We start from the raw sequence: 27,760 nt of genomic DNA, 5'->3' as shown, positions 1-27,760 counted from the left end.
GTCAGTAACAAAAGTATATAACGAGCTTCCCACCAGTATAAAAATGGAAACTGATAACATGCAGATATTAAAAATAAAACTAAAAACATTCTTCAGAGAACAAACTTACAAAATGAATGAATTCCTAGAGTAATAAGGCATCCTTTCGAGTAAAAATAGAGGAAAGAAAATCTTTAGTTATGTTATGAAGACAAAATTGTGTACTTCTGATATAAATTATAGTGACAAAATTTAAATATATTTATATAATAGTTAAAATGTGTATTACCATTTATTCTCCACTATTAGATATTCACTTGAATGCACTTATGTGATGAAGATAAAAGTTTTGTATTTTAATTTAAATCATAATAACAAAATGTAAATTTCATTGTTTATTTGTGGCATTGCGATAAAAATGTTTACTTCCATTCATTCAGCTATTTTAAGCATTCACTTGAACTTGTACCACTGAAATGCAGGTTGCAATATTGTCCACAATTAATTGTTCATAGAAAATAAGTATTTGTATGATAGATAAAGTGCTGACATAATTTTTTATTATTTCATGTGACTTGTTCTGTATTACTAGTACACCCTTTGTACATCTAATCAACAGAACCAAATAAAAAACAAATCAAATCACTCTTGTTGTCTGCAGTCTGTCTGTTTCGGATGTGCTGAATGGTGTGTTTGTGTCCATCAATAAAGTGTTCTATCAACTCATTGGCTGTCTCATTCACCCACTCAATCACCAACCCCCAGCAGAGAACCACTCGCCCACTCTTACCCTGCAGTAAATCCATACTACAAGTCCATGTGATGCTGTGGAAAGGTCTGATACATAACTTATGATACTGGCTGAAGTATGGTGTTTTGGAACTGTAAGCCACCACCTCTCCTCCCATTGGAGTCAAACACTGGTGATGGGACTGCCTTCTCTCTGACTAGGAATTGGACCAACAGCCCCACTGTTGAGCACCATAACATGTGTTTGTGGTAATGAGCTATGATATGTGATGTATGTATGTTTATACAGGATGAATCACCTGAGTAGTGCACCTCTTTTATTTCATAAATTGTTCAAAATATTTAATATAGATTTTCAGCATTTTTATAGTACACAAAGGGGCACATAAGTTTGTTACATGTTTAATCCACTTAACTCAGTTGTCAGCTGATACATTGAAGCAGTGTTTTTTAAAATGGGTTGATATACTGTTTAATGGCATTCAAAAATTGTTGAAAAGATGAGTACAGTAATACAATGCTGTTAATCTGGCGTTGAAACTTCTCCCGAAAATATCAAAAAAATTGAAGGATAGAAAGACAAGCTGGTGAGAATCGGCTATTGCGGTGTAAACACTGCCATGTACGGCTCTTGTGTCAGCATGCATTGTTGTCTCAAGCCTTTTGGCTGTTGACTTGTTTCCACAAAATGTGTCCACTTAAACATGTTTGGTGCACATTACACATTTGGAATAATTTTCCTAAGCCCCATCTGATATTTAGAAGCTACCTATCATTTCAGTTACAACAATCATAAGTGACTTATATCTTTGTCATACAAATTAGGGCCAAGAGGAATCATGTTTAGTAGTTGGTAGCCTAAGCCTGTCTTTGTGCTGCATATAAAGACGGAGTCTGACATGAGAGCCTCACTTGGCAGTTTAAGCTGTTTGCTAATCATTGGGGTTCAGTTCAAAGCTGGACTCATCACTGAAGACAATTCTATTCCAGTCAATGAGATTCTGAGTTAAAGATGTGTCCAGAGACACCCAGGGGAGTAGTGGGATACTGATCTGACTGGCATCCACCATACAGTCTGACAACCATCAGTGATGGTCTGAGGTGCCATTTCTTTCATAGCAAGAAACCCTCAGTTGTCACCTGCGGCACCCTTAATCACAGCAGTATGTTAACATTTTGTTGCTCTTCATGGCAAGCCATCCTGGGCTTACATTCCAGCAAGACAATGCCCACCTGTTCATGGTGAGTGTTTCTACTGCTTGTTTTAATGCTTGCCAGACCCTACCTTGACTGACAAGATCTCTAGATCTATCTCCAACTGAGAACATTTGGAGCATTATGGGGAGGGCCCTTCAATCAGCTCAGGGTTCTGACACTCTGATAAGCCAATTGGACAAGATATGGTACGATATCACTCAAGAAGCCATCCAGATACTCTTATCAATAACGACAAGCCGGCAACTTCTTGCTTAAGGGCCAGATGTGGATAACACATTATTGACTTGCTTAATTTGTGAAGTTCTTTCTCTTGAATAAATCACCCAATTTTTCTGAAATTTTAATCATTTGTATGTCTGTAGATGTACATCATATCTACCAGTTTCCTCTCTTTTCAGATAATTTCTTCATGGTGCATCACATGCCTAAAACCTCGTTTCAATATCTTGAACAGTTCACAAAATTAAATGATATACAAGCATTAGGTGATGCACACAGTAGATTCCACAATAACTGATGTGCATATTTTTAAAGTGGGGAGTAGTGGTGGAGGAACTGGGTGAGAACCATTTTAAATATGGTAAATGTTGACCAAGATTTGCTGTGAGATTGGAAATTTATGCCCGACGCATAAACACAGGGCACTAGCCTGGCATGTTGGACACTTAGCATCTTTTCTCGCCAAACTCAGGGGCACTGATGTATAGGAATTTATCGACTATTTGTCACTGCAAAATTAGAACCAGATATGGAGTGATAGAGTGCAATTATTTGCATGTGATTCTCAAGACAGGTTAAAAAACCAAAATGACAATGAAGAGCATGCATTGTTGACATAATCATGTAATGAAATAGGAAAATTGAGAAAACAATTTCAAGTTACAAAGGAAACAGACTTAAAATGCAAACTACTTCAAGATCACACATGCGGATGCAACATAGACAAATTGTTGTTTGGTGTAACATTGTGTTTTTTATAATTTTATCATTATTATTTTAAAAGTAAGAGAAGGAAATGACGTATTTAACATCTGACATCTAATTTCATTTGTTTTATTAACAAAACTGGACTAATCACTTTCAGCTACAAAAAACTGAACAAATTATTCATATAATTAAGATAAATATCACTTATTCATTTTCCTTGTAATACATGTGAAATTCTTATTGCAGAAAAAAACTTTAAACCTGTAGCAACTGTTACAATCCTACTGTTTAATTTCTCAAAATTACAATTGAAAACAGTGCAAACAATATACAATATAGGATAAAGGAAAGAGGAACTAACAATAATTTATGTAGTTAAAAAAAATGTGCCTGTGGATACAAAACATTCACAGCTATAGTCGACCTTTTTTACATAGTCGTCGTCATCATCATCATCATCATCATCATCATCATCATCACCACCACCACCACCACAAACACCATCAGCATCATATTGTTATTATTACGAATTTCTTGTTTAGTGTAAATAATTTGTAGGCTATACTGATAATGGTTAAGCTGTGCATCAACATCTGTAAAAGCATGTAATTCTTGTATTTCAATTCATAACAGATTAGTTAAAAAATGGTAAAACACACGTCTGGAACCCAGAAGGTCATAGGATCCTGACCAGATGACAGAAACTTTTAGCCTGCCTTCAATCTAGAATTCGCCTCGCAATGTTGTGAGTAGGCACCAAGAAAGAAACATAGTTAGGATTCAGCGTATTACACTATAGGTTCCCTTTACCCAGGTGAATAGCTGGAGTAGATAAGGGATGCGCAAGTCGCCGAAATAGTGTCCAATTGAGACACGTGTGCCTGCCCATTCAGCCACATGAAGTAATTATTATTATTAATATTATTATTGTCTTTTTAAAAATTGTTCTAGTCAGTAAGCCTATTATTTCGAGTGATTCCTCGTGTGCTACATTGGCACTCTAGATAGTGCCAGATTATGAGAGGCAACCAAATAAGAACCAAACACCCACCACAATGGGACCACGGAAGGGTGCCATTCAAAAGTAAGAACCACGCACATTAAGACATTGACCCTACTGAGAGACAAGATGATCAGTTTCTGTGTCATAGAATGCGGTTGGCCGCTGGCAGATCCACACTGACTTGCATTTTCTCATCTGATTGAAAATGACATCCATGCATGTCTTACTTCAGGTTGCCAACAATGTGAAAATCACATCTGGGCTGTAGAGATGTTGCCTCAGTGTTTTGCAACCAGAATGCTGAAGTGTAGCCTTCATAAAATTGGCAGTGTAAGTGTGACCATTATCGTGGAACAGGCGATTCTGTCTGAGAACATTCGTGGGCGTTTTGACTTCATGGTGCATCACAGTTTCTGCAAAGTGTTTTCATAGCGCTGTGCACTGATTGTGGTTCTGCAGTCGAGGAACTCGGCAACCAGAGGGTCTCTAGAGGTGAGGAAGGAGGTCGTAATGACTTTACATTGTGCCATCATCTCAAGCCCGAGGGCAAATGGCAAAGCCAACACTCTACAGACTTTTCACATTTCCCCTGCTAAAAAAATCCAGAACCGTTCACACAAGTCCTGGTAAGGTTATAATGATCTACAACTGCAAGGCCCTGTGCCCATCGAGTACTTTGATCGTGGGACCACGATCGAAGCATAGCGCTATGAAGACAATTTACAGAGACTATGACCTGCCATAAAGTAAAAACGCCCAGGAATGCCGTCAGACAGCATCATCGTGTTGCACGACAATTCCGACCCACACATTGCCAATCAGACAAAGGCTACAATTCAGTGATTTGGTTGGGAGACACTGCAGCAGTCTCTGTACAGTCCAGATCTTCCAACGTGTGTTTTTCACATCATTGGCGACCTAAAGAAAGACATGCGTGGATGTCCCGTTTCATTCAGATGAGGAAGTGTAAGAGCAGGTGTGGTCTATCCATCGGTGGCCAACTGCATGCTACAAAACAGGAACTGATCGTCTTGTCTCCCAGTGGGAATGTCTTAACACGTGTACTGATTACTTTTGAATGGAACCATTTCATGGTCCCATTGTGACTGGTGTACGGTTTTAATTTGGCAGCCCACTATAGATAATGGGAACGGCAGAGGATACTAAAATAGTTTTATAACAACTTGGAAACTCTGTCTCCTAACGAATCAGTCTCCTCGACTCTGTTCGTATTTCGAGTGATACATAAAATCCATTCACAATCCGAGGAGGCTGTTAAGCTGTACACGAACTACGGTAAATATTAGGCGTCCACGCTGCCACGGATGAAGAAGCGGCGATAGGGCACGCCGGTGCTCGCGCCTTTCCCGTAGCGCCAGCGCCAGAGGCAGGCCAGGGCAGTTACGACGGAGACGATGGCGACGACGCACCAGAGGGCGACCAGGAGGCTCGGCGGCCGGCGCAGGCGGCCGGCGCGAGCGGCGTCGCACAGCAGTCGGGGCGCCGCCTCGTTGTAGCGCAAGCGCTGCCGCAGCTGGCGGCAGTGCGGTCCCGCCGAAGGGTTTCCGCGCGTGTCCAGCTCGGCGGACGGCGCCGTGTCCGACAGAACCTCCAGCGCCGCCTCCGGCACTGATGTCAGGCTGCAGTGGCGCACCTACGGGAACAGGGTGCTTGTTTATTTATCGTATGGTGAAAAGAATTACATATAAACAGCATCTGCGGACAAATGTGCACAATCACAAGCGCGTACAGTCTCACGTCTCCAGATCTACTTCCACGACCCATTCGATCAGTTCATCCTATCAAGCACGTAGCCGGAATTTTGTCAAAGAGTGGGTCCAATGCAGCATTATGCTTGTTTAATATCTCTAATAAGGTTTGTAACACCATCTGTCGCAGTTACTGCGTTTAATCCCACGTACACGGCCGCGCTATGTTCACGGGATCTAGACGTGGTAGAGAAGACTTTAAATAGACTCGTGCTTTTCATTTCATTTGAAAACACATTTATTTATTAATTCCATGTACTTCGACTCAGTCTTCTAATACACTACTGGCCATTAAAACTGCTACACCAAGAAGAAATGCAGATGACAAACGGGTATTCATTGGAACTGACGTGATTACATTTTCACGCAATTTGGGTGCATCGATCCTGAGAAATCAGTACCCAGAACAACCACCTCTGGCCGTAATAACGGCCTTGTTACGGCAGGGCATTGAGTCAAACAAAGCTTGGATGGCGGGTACAGGTACATCTGCCCATGCAGCTTCAACACGATACCACAGTTCATCAAGAGTAGTGACTGGCGTATTGTGACGAGCCAGTTGCTCGGCCACCACTGACCAGACGTTTTCAATTGGTGAGAGATCTGGAGAATGTGCTGGCTAAGGCAGCAGTCGAACATTTTCTGTATCCAGAAAGGCCTGTACAGGATCTGCAACATGCGGTCGTGCATTATCCTGCTGAAATGTAGGGTTTCGCAGGGATTGAATGAAGGGCATAGCCACGGGTCGTAACACATCTGAAATGTAACGTCCACTGTTCACAGTGCCGTCAATGCGAACAAGAGGTGGCCGAGACGTGTAAGCAATGGCACCCTATAGCATCATGCCGGGTGATACGCCAGTATGGCGATGACGAATACACGCTTCCAATGTGCGTTCACCGCAATGTCGCCAAACACGGATATGACCATCATGATGCTGTAAACAGAACCTAGATTCATCCGAAAAAATGACGTTTTGCCATTCGTGCACCCAGGTTCGTCGTTGAGTACACCGTCGCAGGCGCTCCTGTCTGTGATGCAGCGTCAAGGGTAACCGCAGCCATGGTCTCCGAGCTGATAGTCCATGCTGCTGCAAACGCCCCCATCTGTTGACTCAGGAATCGAGACATGGCTGCGCGATCCGCTACAGCCATGCAGATAAGATGCCTGTCGTCTCGACTGTTAGTGATATGAGGCCGTTATGATCTAGCACGGCGTTCCATATTACCCTCCTGAACCCACCGATTCCATATTCTGCTAACAGTTGTTGGATCTCGACCAACGATAAACCGCAATCGCGATAGGCTACAATCCGACCTTTATCAAAGTCGGAAACGTGATGGTTCGCATTTCTCTTCCTTATTACACGAGGCATCACAACAACGTTTCACCAGGCAACGCCGGTCAACTGCTGTTTGTGTATGAGAAATCGGTTGGAAACTTTCCTCATGTCAGCACGTTGTAGGTGTCGCCACCGGCGCCAACCTTGTGTGAATGCTCTGAAAAGTTAATCATTTGGATATCACAGCATCTTCTTCCTGTCGGTTAAATTTCGCGTCTGTAGCATGTCATCTTCGTGGTGTAGCAATTTTAATGGCCAATAGTATTATACATATAGATAGAGGCGACAGCCGACAGTGGTATCGATAGTTCAGGCGTATCGATGGCCTTGTTGACTATCGATAGTGCATATTCCTTTTTCGTTGTATGATGGAAAATCAGAATATAAGGGGCGATCAAAAGTTTCCGTCGGAATGTCGTATAGCCCAGAATTGGTATGTCACTCAGGAAAAATCACCGTTGGCATTGATGCAGTCGTCCCACCATTGCACCATGTTGGTGAAAACTGTGTCCTGCTGCGCCGTTAAGTCCGTGTACATCCTCGTCCCACAGGAATAGTCGACCCTTCAAGACCTTTTTTAAAGGACTAAAGGCGTGATAATCGCGAGAGGAGCGATGAGATCAATAGGACGGCCACTTGAGTGTCTTCCACTTTGCGTAACTTCCGTTTTATCACATTTGCGATGTGAGGACGGCATTATCATGAACAGCAGCACCCCTTGTCACTTGTCACATTGTCACACTGTTCCTCGACGGTGGCTTTCCACAGACATGATGACCCATACACATTCCTCTTTCTCCAGTTTGAACACATTTGTTATAATGTCGCCATAGTTGACGTTTCGCCATTTACTGCACATACGTTGGAAAGGCAGTAGTGCCACAATAATTTCTTGCCTTTAGGTCGGTGCTCATATACCCACATCGGAGTCACACTACGTCGTATATACGCTGTAGCAACACTCTCAAACGAAAATTCTCCTTATCTTTCAGTTTCACTACACAGCTACTTGGTTATGTGTAATTTCACTTATATGATACGGGAGTCCCGGACCCCATGTCTTTATACCAGGCACAGTTGGGCATCGCTAATGAAATAGTTAACTTCACTAATCGTTAATCCGTTATCAAAAAATTTAACTTCGTTGAACGTTAAAGTGTTACATTACAGAAGATTTACCACAAGTTACAGTTAATTTTTAATCATTGACTCGGAATAGTAAACTTTATATTGTGGGTATAGTGAATTGAGCTATGGAATCAAACGCATTACCGTTGCTTAAATGAAAATTTATGGTTGGCAGTCCACTCCGATAGCTGAGTGGTCAGCGTGACGGATTGCAGTTCTACGGGCCCGGGTTCGATTCCTGGCTGAGTCGGGGATTTTCTCCGCTCAGGGACTGGGTGTTGCGTTGTTTTCATCATCATGTAACCATCGCCATCCGGCGCGCAGGTCGCCAAATGTGACGTCAAATGTAATAAGGCCTGCACCAAGGCGGCCGGACCTGGCCCACAAGGGGCCTCCTGGCCAATCTCGCCAAACGCTCATGTGCATTTTATGGTTGGCAAAGTTTAGATAGAACATCTAAGATAAAAAAGAGCAGTTTAATTATTTAATAAATTACTTTTATAATTATTTAGTTATCAAGAGTAAATCACTGGAGAATCAAAATACGGGAGAATAAGGTAGTATTTGATTCTCGGTGCATACTTCCTTTAATAAGATGTTGCTTTAATCGATTACGTTCACAACGATGCGTCTGCCCAGAATTTGATTCTCGGTGCGTATTTCCTTTAATAAGATGTTGCTTTAATCGATTACGCTCACAACGTTGCGTCTGCCCAGAATTCTACTCGAAACTGAACTTCAGTTACCAGTCTCAAATGACTTCGATTGTGCGACTTGTGAAAGAACATTGGTCCACACTAACTTGGGACACACCGCTGCCAGTTGCTGCTACGCCAAAAGACTCTCCCGTTTCTCTGTCGTATTTATTTAAACTGGATTACTGTTACTGGCTCCGCTGTAGATATCTGAATGTCCAACACTGACGTATCTTTTGAGTTTCCTCGACCGGACCCCGCATTCACTCTTTCTTCAAACGTACTGGGATTCTTATGTTCTCGTTGTGTTGCTTCAAATTGTTACGGCTGGAAGTGTGAGCCCTGCTTGTTGATTTTTTTAGGTAAGCGCAGTCTACAATCGCAAAGTATTTGTTCTCCCGATATGGTTACAAGGTTAACGTAATCTTTTAAATGCGCCGACCGATTTTCATTGATTGTAGAGCTAGAATCCGATTCCATGATTTAGTTTCCACGGTCAGTGCATTGACAAACATTAATTTTCATCCCGCACTCAGTAAACAAACAACAATAAACAGCCAACACCTACAATTTTTCTCATTCGCAGTGGCAGATCCATGATTTTGTTTTGGGAGGGGCTTGACCCAACTGAGCGTGATCTTGCTGAAGGTAAACATAATAGTCTAAAAAGCACACATTTTTTGTATCCGAGGTTCTCGGGTGTCCAGACGGATCCGACCGTCGAAGTTCCACGATATTTCGGCGAATAACAGTTCCGCCATCATGAGGTGGTGCCGATGGAATTCCATCAGCACCACCTGATGATGACGGAACGGTTTTCGCCGAAATATCGTGGAACTTCGACGATCGGATCCGGCCTAGACACCCGAGAACCTTAGATACAGCACATTCGCCGGGAAAACCTCAGATCACATATCACATTTTTTTTTTTTTTGCTCATTTAACGCATAACGAGTCTCCCCGAATAACAGTTTGAAAATTCTTCAATGACTTCGACAGGTTGTAGGCAGGCTTGACCCAACTGCCAGATATATCTCGGTGAATGTTCCACAAAATGCCGCCTTATTATATGTTTTATAGCTGCAGTTCATTTTGTTATACGTGTTTTAAGTTTTCTGGTAATATTACTGTCTGTGAATTTACTCTTGCACAAACCAGGTAAGTGATGACATGACGTGATCGATGTAAACAAATAATGCAACGGAACCCTCAGCTTCATTCACTTGTGAATATTCTTTCATATCATCATCAGATGTAGAAACACGCCTGCCAACTTAGTTCATGTCACACAACTCCTTACATGAAGTGAATACCCCTAGCTGCATACAGGCGTTGATATAAGTCAACGGGGACAGTTGAAAATGTGTCCCCCACCGGGACTCGAACCCAGGATCTCCTGCTTACGTGGCAGACGCTCTATCCATCTGAGCCACCGAGGACAGAACCACGTTCCCACCTTATTGTCCCACACTATATTCATAGTGCCCCTGCCCATTATACTCATTACTCGCGGCTTTTTGCCGACTCCCGTAAGAGTTCGGGCGCTGTTAGTGAATCTGCACAGAAGATTATCAAATGGCCGGTGAGCCTTAACTATATATATATATATATATGTATGAAGATCGTATCTGTTCTTTCGGACATGCCCGTAAGATACCATCTTCATATACACAACTCCTTCTTGGTGTTAAGATTTTTTCCGTCAGTCTATGCACGCTAGGAATCTTCACGCAATGGTGCTGGACCAAGCCATTTTTTCACCTCGGAAACTGCTGTAGGAGCAAATGACAGAGAGAAGACTGAGGACACTATTTCGACACGGTTCTGTAAAGGTTCGCAAACACAATGAATGCGAAAGACCGTCCTAACCGCCATTGCACCAAGGAGTCAGCAAAATTTCATGTGAACAATATGGCTACCAAAAAGCCCAAAGGTGTATACTTATTGCTAAAGTCACAGTATTCCTTGTTGCGCTCGATATTGTTAGACTTGCACTCCAGTAGAGTCGCAGGCAGTCATTAGTATAAATTACTGAGAATAAAATACCTATACTCAGTTAATTTGATGATTTATTAACAGCAAAATCGATTTTCGATCACATAATGATCATTTTCAGTGCTTCAGCGTACAAATTAAAGCTCGTGTCTAGTTATTAGCAGTAACAGAAGCTATTATCGTTTCATAGCTTCTGTTACTGCTAATAACTAGATACCAGTGCCTACGAACTTTAATTTGTACGCTAAAACACTGAAGATGATCATTATGTGATCGAAAATCGATTTTCCTGTTAATAAATCATCAAAATTACGGCCAATGCTGACCTTCCTTCTAATTTTATTTATCATAAGGTCGTTGTGCATACAGCACTCTATGGAGTCGCCAATCAACCTATACTCAGATCACCCACCTCTTGCCTATAATTGCGGACACTTATGCCAGTAGGTATGATCTTTAATTACCTACGCATGATCTGCGGCTGGTGCTAAGAAAGCAACAGTGCCGAGGCCGAACTGTCTGAAAAGACCTCTCGGCCAAAGGACATACAAGAAGACAGAAGATCCTTTTCCAGGCCCAGAAGTTATCACAATTCGACCATCTCTGCACATCTAAAGGGATAAGCGAGCGAAGTGTGAACACGATGCTAACTTAGTAACAGGGTGTGGGGGAACGTGGTGGTTTCTGAAAAACAGGAAAATAAATTACTGAAAAGTTATAAAACGGAAAAATAGTGCAATAGACATGGACGGTGAATAGTCTGTTATCGCAGCACTACTAAACGTGCTACCACACCAAGCAAACGGCGCCGCCTCATCTTTCCGGCAGCTGTTTGTAGGTACATGTTTGAGGGCAGAATGGTAGTTGGTGCTGTTGGAAAGGGATAAGAGAGCTGCAAGAGCCAGTTTGATCGAATGATGTTTAGGCCTCATATTACTGTGTTGGAAGCCTAGTGGCAGATCGGAGGTAGGCACAAAATATTAAACGAACTACTGAACGAAACAAAGGGAGATGCCATTCACACAGTTACTTATTTTCTTTTTGCGAACAAATCGCATTAGCACGAATTGTTTCGTTGTTGTTGCAAACTGAAAACAGCTACTACATTTTTCTCCTGCGTACACCCATCCAATAAAAAATACGACACCACGTACGTCGAGCGTGCTGGTCCCCTCGATATGCTGAGTTCTCCTTTTCACGGAAGAAAGATGACACTAAGAAGAAACATAACTTTTATAAAAACAGAATCCATTGCAGTAAGTTTCGTTTAAGCAATCCCATCAGTGATTAGTCTTTTGTGGCATGCCGTTGAAACACTCCCGTTTAATTCATTTATTGGATTTTGTGTAATTTATCGAAGCCGCCAAATAGTTAATTATTATGATTATATGACCGTGTGCTTAATGGAAGAAAGGCTATCGGTTTTTCTGCTAGTTTCGGGGGTATTTCAACCGAGTGCGGCTGTTCTGAGATTGAATAGTGGAAATGATAGAAAGTTTGTCTATTATTAAGGACCACAAAGGTTGCGATGTACAAACTGATATATATATTACCTGCTAACACACGAATGCTGAAGCAGTTGCTACCTTCGCCTTACATGTCTAATCACAGCTACATCTTTTTATTGGTTGTTGATTTTCATTACTTCGTCACACGCAATGCTGATGGTTAACTTTCACAACAATCCTTACTGCAATCCATGGTTGTTGCTGGCCGACGCGGTTGACGCGAAACACGTATTTCAGCACTTGTCACTTTCTGTTTCATATCACTCGCGAATCGATATTAGTGAGGCTCAACCCCAAGACGATCAGGGGGACGTGCTCACTCGTCATACTCCGGTCAATTTTACCGTTTACAACTCACTCGACCACCATTCTTGCCTGTCTCTCCCGCACCACTCGTCACTCGACACACTTCAGTGCTACTCTGCCCTCGACACTAGTCTCACTGCCTACTGCAGCGCTCAACAATCGACCCCTGTCTACTGTCGACCTTGGCGTCGGATACTAGCATCTATGCTTGTGGGATCACGGATTCCTTACAGCGTCTTAATTTTGTGCGTACAAAAGATCTATGAAAAGAGAGAAACATCGAAAGTCGGAAACGAAGGAGAGGAGTGGGTAGCCGAAAAGGCTTTAGCCTAGGGTGCCACACTCTGTAGATCTGGTCCTGAACTTAGGTCAAACACTGAGAATGATCATGGTAGTTAAGAGCTTGTCCTTCTGTTGCTTACAGACCATGGCAACTGCCACGAAACTCAGCTCTGTAGATCTGGTTTCGTTATTTTCTATTTAGATCTGTGGCAACGGCGGGTACAGGTGTCGTTTTGTTGACGTTTAAAGACATTTATTTAATTTAACAACATTAGTAGTTTTAAATTCTGTACATGTTTTTTATTCTATGCTTGTTATTTGCTTTGTGCTCCACACCTACCATTTTTCATGCTTCGTTAATAGTGACACAGGGAAAACAGTGTCCAAAGTTTACAAAAGTTTACTGACAAAAGAGAGAAACGTCTGCTTCGACGATAATAACAAAATCACGATTACAGTGTCTGACAGGTATGAAGACTTGACGGTATGATGATTCCAGAGTCTGACAAAGTATCACAATTAGCATCTTTATAGGCAAATACACTTATATGGAAAATATCCTAAGTCCGATTATGCTGTCCTAAATAACAACAGTATGTGAGCAGGAAAGTGTATCCTGGATACAGTGTGACTGCACCAAGGGAACAACGGTGAATACTGAATACAACGGCATCGGCCCCTACAATAGGCTTCGAGGGTGTCCTAGGACGATGGGCTGTGTAGCACCTGCCCGGAGGCTAGGTGAGGCTCTCGAAGCCGGAAGAACTAATTTGTATAGCTATGGCGACCGGCGACGGAATACCCGTGGCAATATTCTCTGGTCACGTGTGCGGCGAAGCGAATAGGTTCCTTGGAAGTGGCAGCCTTTGTTAGCACTCGTACTGCCGCCGTGTTTCCCCGTTGCTGCGACAGTGCGAGTCAGCCACTCTGAGACATGCGGGGGCCATGTAGGCTGCACGCGTGTCCGAAGTGTCCGAAGGGTTGCCGATCGCTTTCATGAAGATCGTCGGTATAGCATTTTTTGCCTTATTTTTCATGTTATGCTGAGCGTTGCTAAAAGGGTGTTCAGATAATGAGTAAATGTTCATGAAAATCTCCTGTGCTCTGCGTGAACACTTGAGTAGATTATGGTCCTAATCACACACTGTTTACACCATTTAGTACCTCTGATTTTAAAAATCAAAATAAGTTTTATTTTTTTCGTGATTGGTGATAAAAGTGTTTTTTCGGTGACGGCAGAGAGCGGATTCAGTAAGGTTCATAAACAGCTGCCATCCTGAAGGAAAACTAATTGCAACACATGAATTTACAAAGCGTTTGCTTGAGAAATGATGCAGAGGCATTTGGTCAGTAGACCACTCTCCCGGTCGTTTTACTGACTTTCCCGACCATGTGCTACGTCAAGTAGCTCCTCAATTGGTACCATGAGGCTGAGTGCACCCCGTGCGTTGCCTCACCATGGAAAAAAAACTTAGGCAGTACCAGGAATCGAACCCAGGTGCACCTCCTGGCAGCCATGTACGCTAAAACTCAGCTCTGCAGGTGGACTGAAGGTATGTTACTGAAACCAAATGAATTTGCAGAAGACGTAGATCCATCGGAAAAATCTGGGTACCACGTTGCTTTGGAAGCATTTCTCAAGATCTGTAACAATGTATTACTTGTTTCGATGACAAATGCGAGTATGACCTAGGCGAATTTAAAAGAGAGCTACTGTGATTCGCTTCTGCCTCAGAAGCTAGGATAAAATGGCACAGATTTGTTATTGGTGTTTCTGAAGCTAAAATGTGTGACCTGTGTTGCAGGTTTTTCGTCATGATATTGTTAGCAACATATCTAATTTGAAAAGTGCACAAAATTATTTGAAGCAAAAAATGAGGGATGACGCTAGGAATACTTCTGAATTACCTCATTTATTTTACTCTGCAAGATTCTAAGGACCTTACTAAAGGAATCTTTTCCATTTAAACCCAACTGGATGCTTACGTCTAAAAGTGATAGAACAATTGATCACCAGACACCACAGCTTATGAATGGGCTTTATGAAATAAAAGAAATAGAATATACAACTGAAGAAACCTTTACGTTAGACTCGAAAGAGCGGAAGAAATGTCTACAGAGCTGAAGCAGAAGAAGAAAATAATCTGAAATTATTACTAAAAGCCAAATCATACATTCAAATAATATGGAAAGTGTGTATAAGAGTAACGGCTCCAAAGTCACAGGTAATCTATAACTTTCAAGTTGACAAACTTTCAGATAATAAATCGAGAATAGATCTATTTGCTGTGACATCAGTTATGATGAATTCTGACTCCAATAAAGAAAGTGATATGTAGACAATAGAACAACAAAAACATTACCAATAAAACAAGTAATTTTAAGATATTTTAACCTTTTTGCCAGTATCTACTGTTACTACTGCAGATGGAACTACTGTTGAACTAGCTGTAAAGGAAGTATGGATATAGAAGTAGCAGTAAGTGGGCTGCAGAAACTGGCATTGGGAGGCGTATGGCAACTCAGAGGAATTTATCATATGTTCTTGCAGCACAGGATAAAAATTGAAATAGTAAATTTATTTCATCGGTAAAAAAAATGTAGTCTTAAAACTATGAAACCGCGTTTCAAAATTACAAGCTTTGTGTTAATAACAGAGACAATTTCAGAAATATGTTGGGAGAACATCCAAAATACCGCGTTTCAAAATTACAAGCTTTGTGTTAATAACAGAGACAATTTCAGAAATATGTTGGGAGAACATCCAAAATACATAAGCAAAAATAGTGTTTTTTAACTGACGACACAGCATGTGTTATTTAAAGATCACTACTACTGATCAGTCAACCGTTGAATTCATGACGGAATCGATCACCATTTATCTGTGAAAGAGAGAAGAGCTTCTTTGTTGAATAGAGGTCGCTGTGAAGAGGTGAAGATGAACTGAATAAGAGATTTCATAATTAAGTAGGTTATGTATTTATGCAGTTATAATATAAATGACTCAAATAAATGTATTTGAAAACAAAAGAAAAGAAATACACTATACGAGGTCAGTGCTGGTAATTTGATGCATTTTTCGGTAGTTTAACATAACATGGAAAAGAGGGCCAAAAGTTGTGTATAACACTAGCCTAAACGTAAAGTTTTAAAACTAACGGCGATCTCTCTTGACAAAGAATCATTTCAAGGTGTACCTTTTCGAACTCTAGGGCCTATCCATCCTGTAAGATGGATGGCGAAAGCTATCTATTGCTTGAAATGTTCACGAAACTGATAAATTTTAACATGAAGAGGATGCAGTTTATCAATTTAGTTTTTCTTACCACTGCGTACGTCGAAGGCCTTTCTAAAATGTCTGTGGTCCTTCAGAACTCAGGGCTCTGTATTTCGATTTCAGTATGCTTTTAAAGCTTAGTAAATACCAAGTTGTCTCTCTCATCTAGTCTTAGAGAAATTGAAAAATCGTTTGTGGTTCTTACCTCCTGTTCTAGAGTCTTTACGATATTTGATACTAATTAACCTCCTGAATAAAAGAAATGAAAATGGCCTCCGCTTTGCATTATAAGAAAAATGTTAAAATGATTCAAGAAGGAATCAATTAAATCAAAAATATGATTGATAATAGGATAAAACAGTTTGTTTCCAATAAATTAATAGTATTTTTAACTAGCTCTCAATTTTTTCTTTCTTAACTGCAAGGGATAGATGGAGCTGTTGGACAGCTGTTCCATTATACAGCCACCGTTCCTTTAAACCAATACCACAGTGTTATGGGCCATAAGAGTTACCATTTGAGAGTAAATGGAAACGGATTACCCATCTCCGCTATTTGCCTTACAATGAAGAAAAACCTCCTGATAACCCTAAACGACATGTCACTTGAGAAAGATCCTCCACAATGGGTTATTAAACTGACAGTTGTAAATGATCCAACTGAGAAAGGCACCAAGCTAATGGAGGACTACGAGAAATAATATTCAATAGACGAGAAACGAAATCACGATGTGTCTCATGTTGTGTCTGAGAATCGCCTTAGTTTCCAAGGCGTAAAGAGAGAGAGAGCTTATGAAAAGAATAAGAATTTTGAAAAGAAAATTCGAATTTTTCGTCGTACTTGTCTTACAAGCATTGTGCACAGTAATTCCACGTAGAGTATTATTAAATTTAATTTTGAAATATTAATAATTAAATGAAAAGAAATGAAGTTATTCATTAAAAAGCTAGTTCTGAACAATAGTTTTAGAAATATAAATAAGTAGTTTATGTTTCGATATTTTACACATGTCTGGGTCAGTGCGTAGCCCTTCCCGTTTCCTGTTGGGTCCAAACAACACACAAATGATTTTTTGGTGCGGTGGTACCAAATTGAAGGTGGGGGGGGGCGGTGTTTAAAATGTGTGATCAATTTCTGTCTGCAGAGATATGGAATGTGATGCAAACGATAGGCCGCAGGAGTTTGGAAGTTGGAAGGTAGTAAAGGCTAATGGTGGAAAGTTCAAATGGTTAGGGAAACAAGACGACGACAGCGACGGACGAGAGCCTGTCTGCCGGCAACTGACGGTCAATGAGGAGGAGGGAATGGTGATCAAGTGTTCAATGAGCAATGGTGACGAACCTGTGACATCTGATAAGAAACAAAGCAGTCTGGACGGAAGGAGATTAGTGCTAGATGTTCCGTCGGCGAGGAGGTCATCGAGACGGATCTGAACCTCAGATAGGTGAAGGATGGGGAACGAAATCGACCAACTCTTTTTCTCCCGTTGTTTGTTTTAAAACTTCGGACGGAACATCCGTTTGACAGGCGGATACGTTTTACATTTGTTCATCTACAGGCGCTGAAAATCGCCCTTTGGTTGCAGCCAGTTGCAAGAGCCTCAGTTGGTATTTGGTGTAGTGCAGTAAAGGGCATGTGCATCGTCGTGCAGATTTATTGAACAAAAATTCTTTCCATTTCAGAGCCACCTCCTCACAGGCGGATGTTCTAGGTAATAACAAATATTCACCCGCCCCACAAACTAATGTTCATGAACCCGCACTATGGAGCCTCACAGACAGATAATTCAACTTATTCTTTACGGTCTTTTACATGACATTTATAAAATCGCAACTATCAAATTAAGTGCAGTTTCAGTTCTTTTTAGTGTGGCTCTCTTTTTTCTGTAAATTGCAATATTACTCGTTTGAAATATTTTCTGTACATAGGTATGTATTTTACAATCTATAAATTTTGATTAAATTATAATGGCTCATTCATTTTACCATTGTTTCTTGGTTGTTTGTTAGTTTGTGAAGATATGCAGGTTCTCTTTTTAAACTCTTTTTCATTAATTACAGCCAACAAGGAAGTCCTAGCATATATTGGTTCCTAAATCAGGCTGTCTGTTTAGAGTGCAATGGCTGGAAAAATACCTGCAAATGTCTCTAACAGAAACAGCTGAATTACGCTATCTGTCAACTGTAGGACACGACACAGTCTCAGAAATATCCGAAAATGAAGTCGATCAGAATATTTTACATTAAGAGAAAGCAACTATTACTACTAAAATCAGCACGACCGAGCTGAAAGAGAATGAGCAATCTCAATTCTGATCATAGTGTGCCACATACGACAAACGCGGAATGTGAATGACCCTCCAAATTCACCACGTGTTCCAAATTCCTCTGTAGAAGTGACTGTTCGTTATTTCTGTATAGCTGAAATATTATGCATGACTTACAAAACTTTGTTGGAGACTGATGGATTTTCTGTCTAAAATTGAATAAAAAATCAAAATCTTTGCATTTCAACACTTAATTTATTTGAAATATTCAGGTAAATCACAGTGGTCAACAAAGACTTAACATACGTCAGAAAAAAGCGATATTCGCCCCACAGGCAGATATAACAATTCCCTATCCGCCTCTCAGGCAGGTGTTCCTCAGAACGGGCTGTAAAACGACGTTCCTGTCTAAGTGTTAAGCGACGGTTGGCCCGACGGGAATGTGAACTACTGTCTTCCCTGGTCCGATGTCGTACCACTCTGCCATACCCCTCATTGAAGCAATCTGTTTGAAAGCGAGTTCAGCGGAATTTTTTCGGATCCAAAAAACACGAACAATGTGTATTAACAAAAATTACGGCGTATTTGTTCATACAGGTGTGATAAACTAATAAGCTTGGAGGCAGATGATGAGTCGATGAGTTTTTGTGATAAAAGTTTGTTAAAAAGTTGGGAAACACGTACACTGATGAACCAAACCGTTATGGTCACCTCCTGCTAAACAGCGTGTTGGTCCGCCTTCGAAACGCAATACAGCAGCGTTTCTGTGCGGCCTGGAATCACCAAGTGCTTGGTAGGTTTTTGGAGGTATGTGGCACCAGATACCTATGCACTGATCAAATGGTTCAAATGGTTCTGAGCACTATGGAACTTAACATCTATGGTCATCAGTCCCCTAGAACTTAGAACTACTTAAACCTAACTAACCTAAGGGCATCACACAACACCCAGTCATCACGAGGCAGAGAATATGCACTGATCACTTAATTACCTAAACTATCGGTCGGTGGTTGTGCTAGCGGAGTTGACTGACGCCCGGTAGCGTCCCAGATGTGTTGGTTTCAGATGACACCATTTTGGTGACCAAGACGTCAACATGAGTTCATGATCAGGCTTCTCAAACCACTGTAGCACGGATCTGGCCTCGTTACACGAACAGTTATCCTGCTGGGAGAAGACATCAACGTCAGGGAAGACGTCAAGCGTGAAGGGATGCAGATAATTATATTCGCGTAGTCCACAGCTGTTACAGTGCCTTTGACTAGTACTGTCATGGAAAGCCAGGTGAATGTTCCCCATAGCATAATATTGCCCCCACTGATCGGTATCCGTGGTGTGGTGCAACCATTCGCCACCAGAACGCCACATCTGGACGCGAATATCGACCTCGTGCAATAATAAATGTTATTCATGCCATTAGCGACAAGTTTCCGTTGAACCACAATCCAGTCTCGGTCATCCCGTGTCCACTGAAATCGTAATCGACGATATCATCGGGTCAAAATGGGAACACGTGTGGGTCATATGCCTTGGAGGACTATGTTCATCATTACTTTCAGATCTGCCACAGGTGCTGTTTTACACAGCGGGAGCGCTCCAGAATTCAACATTCTGTGCTGAGGTGTGGACGTCCTATACCTTGTTGACCACTCCTTTCAACATCTGTGAACCACTTTGCAAAGATACACATGACAGTAGCACGTGAACTCCTAATAAGCTTTGCTATTTCCGTGATCTTCGTACCGAGATTCCTGGCCATATCAATCTGCCCTTTGTCAAAGTCCAATATGTTAGTGGTTTCCTCATTTGGCCCATATTGTCGATGGAATGATTTCCCATTGGTCTCCTTACTTACCAATTCACATGCTAACATACTAAAGTGTAGGTTGACGGGTTTTCTGGATAGCTTAGGATCAAAGATCTAAAATATGGCCGTGTGCAACATGTCTATAAAATTTCATCGTATATGAACCTACGAACTCCTGACAAATTCAGTAAGAACTAAGTAAAACTTCCATTCAGAGTAGCCAGCAAGCCTCGCGGGATTAGCCGAGCGGTCTGAGGCTCTGCAGTCATGGACTGTGCGGCTTGTCCTGGCGGAGGTTCGAGTCCTCCCTCGGGCATGGGTGTGTGTGTGTTTGTACTTAGGATAATTTAGGTTAAGTAGTGTGTAAGCTTAGGGACTGATGACCTTAGCAGTCAAGTCCCATTAGATTTCACACACATTTGAACATCTTTTTGTAGCCAGCAAACTGGAGTCTAGACGCTACCTGTAGATGGCTGAGCTGTGTCAGCGGCACCAGGAAGGACCAGTCCTGGGGCAGTGGCATGGCCAGCGACAGCAGATGGTTGTGGGACAGCACGAGCGTCTCCAACTGTGGACTGCCGACCAGCGCCCCAGCCTCCAGCCGCTCCAGCCGATTGTGCGACAGGTCCAGAGTGAGCAGCCCCGGCAGACCCATTGTAGCATTCTCCAGCACCGTCCGGATCTGAAACAGCAGGGACAGTTTATGCGCTGTTGGAGTCTACTACACACCATCTGATCAAAACTGTGTGGGACACCTATCAGTGGACGTTAATGCTGGGTGCATCCAAACTTAGCCTTTATGAACACTTGAACTCTGCTAGGGACACATTCAGTGACGTGTCTGAATCAATAATTCAAGAACAGTCTTAATCGCATTTATTATTGTTATAATACCGCCAACCGGTTTCAACCCGCCGTAGGGGCCATCTTCTGGGCGTTTACACTGTGAAATTATAGATATCCGTCAGAAAGGCTCTATTATACAACAGCTAAAATTACGTAAATTTAAAAGGGCAAAGATAACACCATATGAACACACCAGCTGCTACCATGACGACGGCGTCCTCGCTACACAGACTGGTATACGCTTTGTAATCCATGGCAACGGCGTCCTCACCACAACGAGTAGAGGGCGTTGTAGTCCTTCCATATTAACCGGTTTAGTAAACTGACTCAAATGTTTTCTACGTAAATGTACATTGTAATACAAGACGACACCACTTTTTGTGTGTCACAGATTGTTTTACTTTATATTATGACACATAATGTAATATAGTTTTACGAATTCTACGAGTTGCCCATGGAACATTTATTATTATAATAAAATTAACACCATAATTGTAACTCTTTTTAAATGGAATTGTTCCGTTTTCTGTTATTTACTGTCACTTAAATATGTGTTAAACCAAGGTGACTAGTAATTACATATAACAAACTGTCTTAAATGCCGTTGATCGCCGCTGGGGGTGTTGCCGTCTATTCACGTGATCTCAGTACGAAGGGTTAGTCTCTCATAGTTTCCTGCCGTTATGTAGACAGGAGTGACACCACCAGCAGTCGACCAATGGGTAACATATTTTAAATTTACGTAATTTTAGCTGTTGTATAACAGACCCTTTCTGACGGATATCCATAATTTCACAGAGTAAACGCCCAGATGATGACCCCTACGTCGGGTTGAAACCAGTTGGCGGTATTATAATAATAATAAATGCGATTAAGACTGTTCTTGAATTACTGATTAATCATACTAATCGCTGCTTCTCTCCACAACCATGTTGTCCAAAACCATGTCTCAATGTCTATGGAGAAATGGCAAACCATTTCTCCTCAAGATCCGAAACTATAGAAGGTAGTGATGTTGAACACTAGGGTCTGAAGTTGACGTTCGACAGTTAACGTCGAAGGTGTTCCATTGGGTTCTAGTCAGCACTCTGGACAGGTCATTCAATTTCAGAAATGTTATTGTCCACTAACCATTGCTTCACAGATGCTGCTTTATGCCAGGGTGCGTTGTCATCCTGATATGAACAATCGTCATCTCCGAATTGCAAAATCGGTTCATATCCTTCTGCATTTAGCATTTTCTTAAGCGTTATAAGGATCCACACTTTAACTTCGAAAAAAAAAAACATACATAACACCACCTTCTGTACTTCACTGTTGGTACTACATATGGTGGCAGGTAACGTACTCAAGGCATTCGCCAAACCCAAACAATTCCATCGGAATGCAACAGAGCATAGAGTGATTCATGATTCCAAATCCCTAATTTCCAATCATCCACTGTCCAGTGGCATCGCTTGTTACACCACTTCAAGGGTAGCGTAGCGGTGATTGCAGAAGTATGTGTCTATTGAAGCACTGCTCGCTCAGTGTGCTCCATTTCTTTTAACTCCTTACGCTCACTTTTGAACACGAGTTCCTTTCTTCCACTGATTTCGTTTGATTTTTTGCAGCCATCCACCTCAATGCTCGACGGTTCCTATTTGTCAGTACATAAGGACTGCTAGGTGTTGCCAGAATGCGATTTTCACTCTGCAGCGGAGTGTGCGCTGATATGAAACTTCCTGGCAGACTAAAACTGTGTGCCGGACCGAGACTCGAACTCGGGACCTTTGCCTTTCGCGGGCAAGTGCTCTACCAACTGAGCTACCCAAGCACGACTCACGCCCCGTCCTCACAGCTTTACTTCTGCCAGTATCTAGTCTCCTACCTTCCAAAGGAGACGAGATACTGGCAGAAGTAAAGCTGTGAGGACGGGGCGTGAGTCGTGCTTGGGTGGCTCAGTTGGTAGAGCACTTGCTCGCGAAAGGCAAAGAGAAATATTAGATTCTCACAGAAAAGAAGGAACTCTGATGATTTCGTACATTTTGTTGATTATGTGAAAGCCTGCCTTGGTCTGACTGACGCCGAAATTTTAGCCGTTCGATATGACAAGAACAAAGACGATGACGAAGAACAAGCAGAGCCGTTTCCATCTGTGACTACAAAAGAGGAAGAGACATCTGTGGAAACATTTCGTGTGTACATCTCTAGAAGCGAAGTAGGCGATGATGTTTTTTCGGCTATGGGCACAACAGAAAATCCACTTGACCAAGAACACTGGAGGTCACTAACACAGAAAAAAGATCAGCGATATCTTTGCAAAATAAACTGAATTTAGCTTAGCTATTTGTCTGTGCCCTTAGCCTGAAATGTTACACCAATAAAAATTAACAAAATCTGTAAAAAGGTAAACTTTCTTCTCTGTTCTTGTTGTCGCTTTCTAAATTAATACGAGTGTTATTGAAAGATCCGTAATACACTTAACGTAGTTTTCGGAGTTACTTCGATTTTTTCTTTTTTTCTCTATGAGTAGCCAATCCTCCGTTAAATCTAGCTCTTAATTACTGGAAATTTTCCTTAGGTTCTTTGAGCTTCAAACTGTCGATCGTCGACTGTATTTGGTTTGAGCCATTAAATCATTTTTAGCACATTATTTGTAAATGTGATGTGGGACAGCTCACCCACAGTACAATTAATTTATAATTAAAGTAGTTAATAAGTTATATTAAACGCTCAACACAGACAAAGTAAACAATAATAGAAGTGTAATATTAAGGGAACATAACACAACGTGACATCTTGCTTGTCCGAACATTCAAAATCAGAGTAGGAACAGTGAACAAGCAAGAACACTCCGAGCTTCACATACAATGTATTTGACGTCAGTATGTATATTATATAAGAAGGCTTGTGCCTGTGTAATATAACACCAGTATGATATATTCATCTTTTGGATATATTTATTCTTGTCGCTTTTACTTTGTAGGCTAAACTTCTAGTTTCACACGAGAGAAAACCATTCTTATGTTTTAAGACATTTGTTTTTTAAGACACCCCCTTTCATACAAAAAAAGCTTTTCATCTAGGCTCCCAAAGTATATCTTTCCTCAGGTTCTTCCGAAAATGTAAGCCTAAAGGTGTTGTACCGCTCACATCTGAAACATTTTTACGCTTAATAATAAAGAACCATTTTGCAGGATGGAGAAATTTGTGTTATGTAATAGGTAACTACCATTGTTTTGTTTCGAATTATGATGATCGAGTTAGTTCTGAACCACAATTTACATTGCCAGTGATGCAGTTACTAGCAAATTTTCTTCATTGTGTGACCTAGTTAAAAAGTTACGTCATTTGCAAAGAATGAGATGGTTCCATAATTTTGTGCCAGGTCATTAATAAAGACCAGAAAAATGAAAGGTCACAAGACTGACCAATGAGACGCTCCATGCCTTCTTTCGGTACATGAACTACAAATTCTGTATGTTTCTCTGTCTTTGTTTGTTAATTTTGTAGCCTGCAAGCGATCGTTGAAGTGTGACTGTATCAGCCTTTCAGACAGGCCTATAATTCCACAATTACTTAAATAATACAGGAGACTGTCGCTATTAATAACATAGGCGGAAAATCTGATATCCCAAAGAAGCAGCGTATAAGACTGTGTCCTGTGCAGTATACGCCAGAGCACTGTCGTGGAGCGACAACACCCCCGGGACCACTTCCCACAACGCTTCCTCTTGACAGCTTGCTGTACTCACGTCAGGAGATTTAGTTAATATTAGTTCTACCATTCTGTGACGGTCTAATGTTAAATTTGCCAAATTTAATACCTGAAAACAAAAAAAATTGGCTTGTACAAAATCAAATTTTAATAGGTTTTCTTTTTCGAGAAACTCGATCCAAGATGGCGAACATGGCCATAAAATACAAAGTTGCAAAAATGATTTCCCTTAAGTAAATAAAAAAATCCAAAGCTCCAATAGAAAAATGTTAGATGAGAAAGTTGTAGGATGTAAAAAGATCTGTTGAGGTGTCTTCGTAAGTATCGACTGCTTTCCTACGTTTCGCGATGTATCGAAAACACGTTAAAAATGTGGTTTTCTATAATCCCTCATATTCACGTCTGCATCCTAGCTATTTGCTGTACGTGCAGCCAGCGGTAAGTCAAAAAAGTACTTGTTTGAAAAAAATAAAATTAAAAATAAGGCTCTCGTTAACTGGCTAGATATTCTCTGCGAACGGTCCTACAGTAACGGTTTTAGGCTTATTTTGTCCGCAAAAAATTGTGCTACCATGCTATTAAATGATTTCTACTATTGTATTAATTGTAAGGATCAAATAATAACCTTGCTCATTTTTTGGACGTCTTTTTAACCATCTTAAATTTTATTTTATGAAAAGAATTATTAAAGAAAGAAACTACTGACATTTTTCAACAAATTCAAAAAAAATGTCATTGGCTTCCTGGAGCTGAGATAGCATTTTTGTAGTGGACGCAGTTAATATTTTACAGCGATGCGCTTGTTGGAGGCTAATATTGAATACTTATATTTTCGAGAAAAATACTAGGTGTCTTTAATTGATTTTTAGTTTTAGTAATTGAGTTGGAGCACGCGCCCAATCTCGACGCCCCTCCAGCTCATGCTCTGCGTGCTTGCAAACTTCACTTTATTACTCATTACTAATATTAAAAAGCAGTGAAACACATCCTATCATTTTCTTGAAAATATAAGTACTCGATATTAAATCGTTCTGAAAAGTTAATTGCACCCACTAAATTCATAAAAATGTTATTTCATCTCTAGAAAATCGTACATTCTTTTTTTAAATTCGTTAAAAGGTGACAGAAATTTTTCTTTTTAAAAGTTATTTTAATAAAATATTATCGATAGCGCCTTTTTATTTACAAATCGATATATTTCGGAAAATAATTAAATTCTCTAAAATTTTTCAAAAAGTTCTTTTTGACTACCGCACTGTTTACTTACAGTAAATAGCAATGTTAACGAGTTACACTAAACCCTGTTTTATTGGATTTTCGATATATCTCGCAACATAACAAATCAGTCGATCCTTATAAATAGCAATCGATAAGTATTTTTACGTCCTACAACTTCCCCATTTAACATTTTTCGATCGGAGCTATAGCTTTTTTTACTTATTTAAGAATAACCATATTTTGCACCTTTCTGATTTTTTGGCTATGTCCGCCACCTTGGATCAAGTTTAATGAAAAAGAAACTATTTAAAATTTTATTTTCTGTATGCTCATCTCTTTGTTTTCCGATAATAATTTTCACTTCTCATAATGTTTGTATTATATGTCCCGGTGACGGAGTCCCTTGAGAGCACTCCACCATGGCCGTTCCAAAAAACTCTCAGCATTATTGTACCCGTTTCATGGTTGTTTCTTGTTTTTCTTTCGGCGGTTCCGAACCCACGTGTCCTTACTCTGTGCCATTGTTTTAGGGTCATAGTGACTCAACTAGCACTCGTCTTGGTGATTAGGCGGCTAAAGAAGTCATGTGGATTGGTCTGACAGAGCCGCATCATTTCCGCTGCTGCTGCGGATCGTCTGGCATGTTGGATGGGTGTAAGCCTTCGCGGAGCCCAGTGGCGGCGCCCTACTTGTGTTCGTATCGTGCGAGATTTTAAAAACTTGTCCACGAGTGATTTTTCACTCTTTCCACTGTCGCCTCGAGTTTGGTGAACCGGTCTTCATGCGCCAGGAGCTCCATTATGCTTTCGATATCCTTTTCTTCACAGAAACATTGTCTGCCACTTCATTCTTCGTACTTAAGACTTCTTTGACCACACCGGAAGTACTTACGTCAACTAACCGCTGTATAATATGATGGGGTATTGTTCATGTAAGGTCCCATCAATTCAGCATGGATTGGTGTGGTGTTGTTTCCCTTCAAATGCAAAAAATTAATTACCGCACTATACTACATTTTATCAATGGATTAAGTCCATTTTTTCGGCTCATCTAGCGACATGGTGCGGTACTGTGACGTGGGAATTTTAATGTGGTCCGGGACTGCAGGCATATACCTGGAAACACAAAAAATTGATTACGGAACCCTGTTTCGCGGCCATAATCGAAACCTTATGACTATCTCTCATATTTTGCCTTTGTTATCCAAGTATAAAGCGTTCAATAACGTTTTCACTGCAGAAATTATTACATTTAGTTGCACTAACGAGTTCCATATTTTCTCGGACATATATACGGCAAGCCCCTCGACAAGATCTTTCCCTAAAAAAAAAAAAAAAAAAAAAAACATCCTTGACAGTTTAAACAGTGAGAACAGCATCAACTCTAACATATCTTGATTAAGGCATAGACCTGGCATACTACAGTGACTCTTGCTTACTGAACAGCGACTGAAAATTCTGACGATTTATTTAACCTCTCTTGGGGAAGAAAAGTAACTGGAAGTGAGATTCCGCCTTCCTTCTGTTCAGATGTTTCCACTCAGAGTACACTTGGCTAGCTACAATCCTCGAGAACATAGACAATGAGGATCTCCTCACCATGAATTTTTGAAACAAAAAGTTAATCTAATCTAATACTAGTGTAAGATAAACCCCTCTAACTGACTTCTAACAGATGAATTCACTTCTTTTTAGCTTTGTATCCATCCCCGGGATGTGCTATTTCATTTTCAGTTTTCATTATG

General features: G+C 40.9%; 1 protein-coding gene across 1 annotated transcript in view; it reads right to left on the bottom strand.

Annotated features, from left to right (window-relative positions):
- Positions 1 to 517: 517 nt before the first annotated feature.
- Positions 518 to 27,760, bottom strand: part of LOC126268023 (trophoblast glycoprotein-like) — an 83,439-nt gene continuing 56,196 nt past the window's right edge. The window contains exons 3-4 of the mRNA XM_049973440.1: positions 20,716 to 20,934; positions 518 to 5,531 (exon numbers count right to left, since the gene is read on the bottom strand). Of these exons, the coding sequence (XP_049829397.1) occupies positions 5,181 to 5,531; positions 20,716 to 20,934 (570 nt within the window). The 3' untranslated portion in view covers positions 518 to 5,180. The remainder of the gene's footprint in view (positions 5,532 to 20,715; positions 20,935 to 27,760) is intronic.

Source organism: Schistocerca gregaria, chromosome 4 (genome assembly GCF_023897955.1).
Source record: "Schistocerca gregaria isolate iqSchGreg1 chromosome 4, iqSchGreg1.2, whole genome shotgun sequence".
Taxonomy (NCBI): Eukaryota; Metazoa; Arthropoda; class Insecta; order Orthoptera; family Acrididae; genus Schistocerca; species Schistocerca gregaria.
Note: the sequence above shows the minus strand (reverse complement) of the source record. Positions and strands in the feature narration are given on the sequence as shown.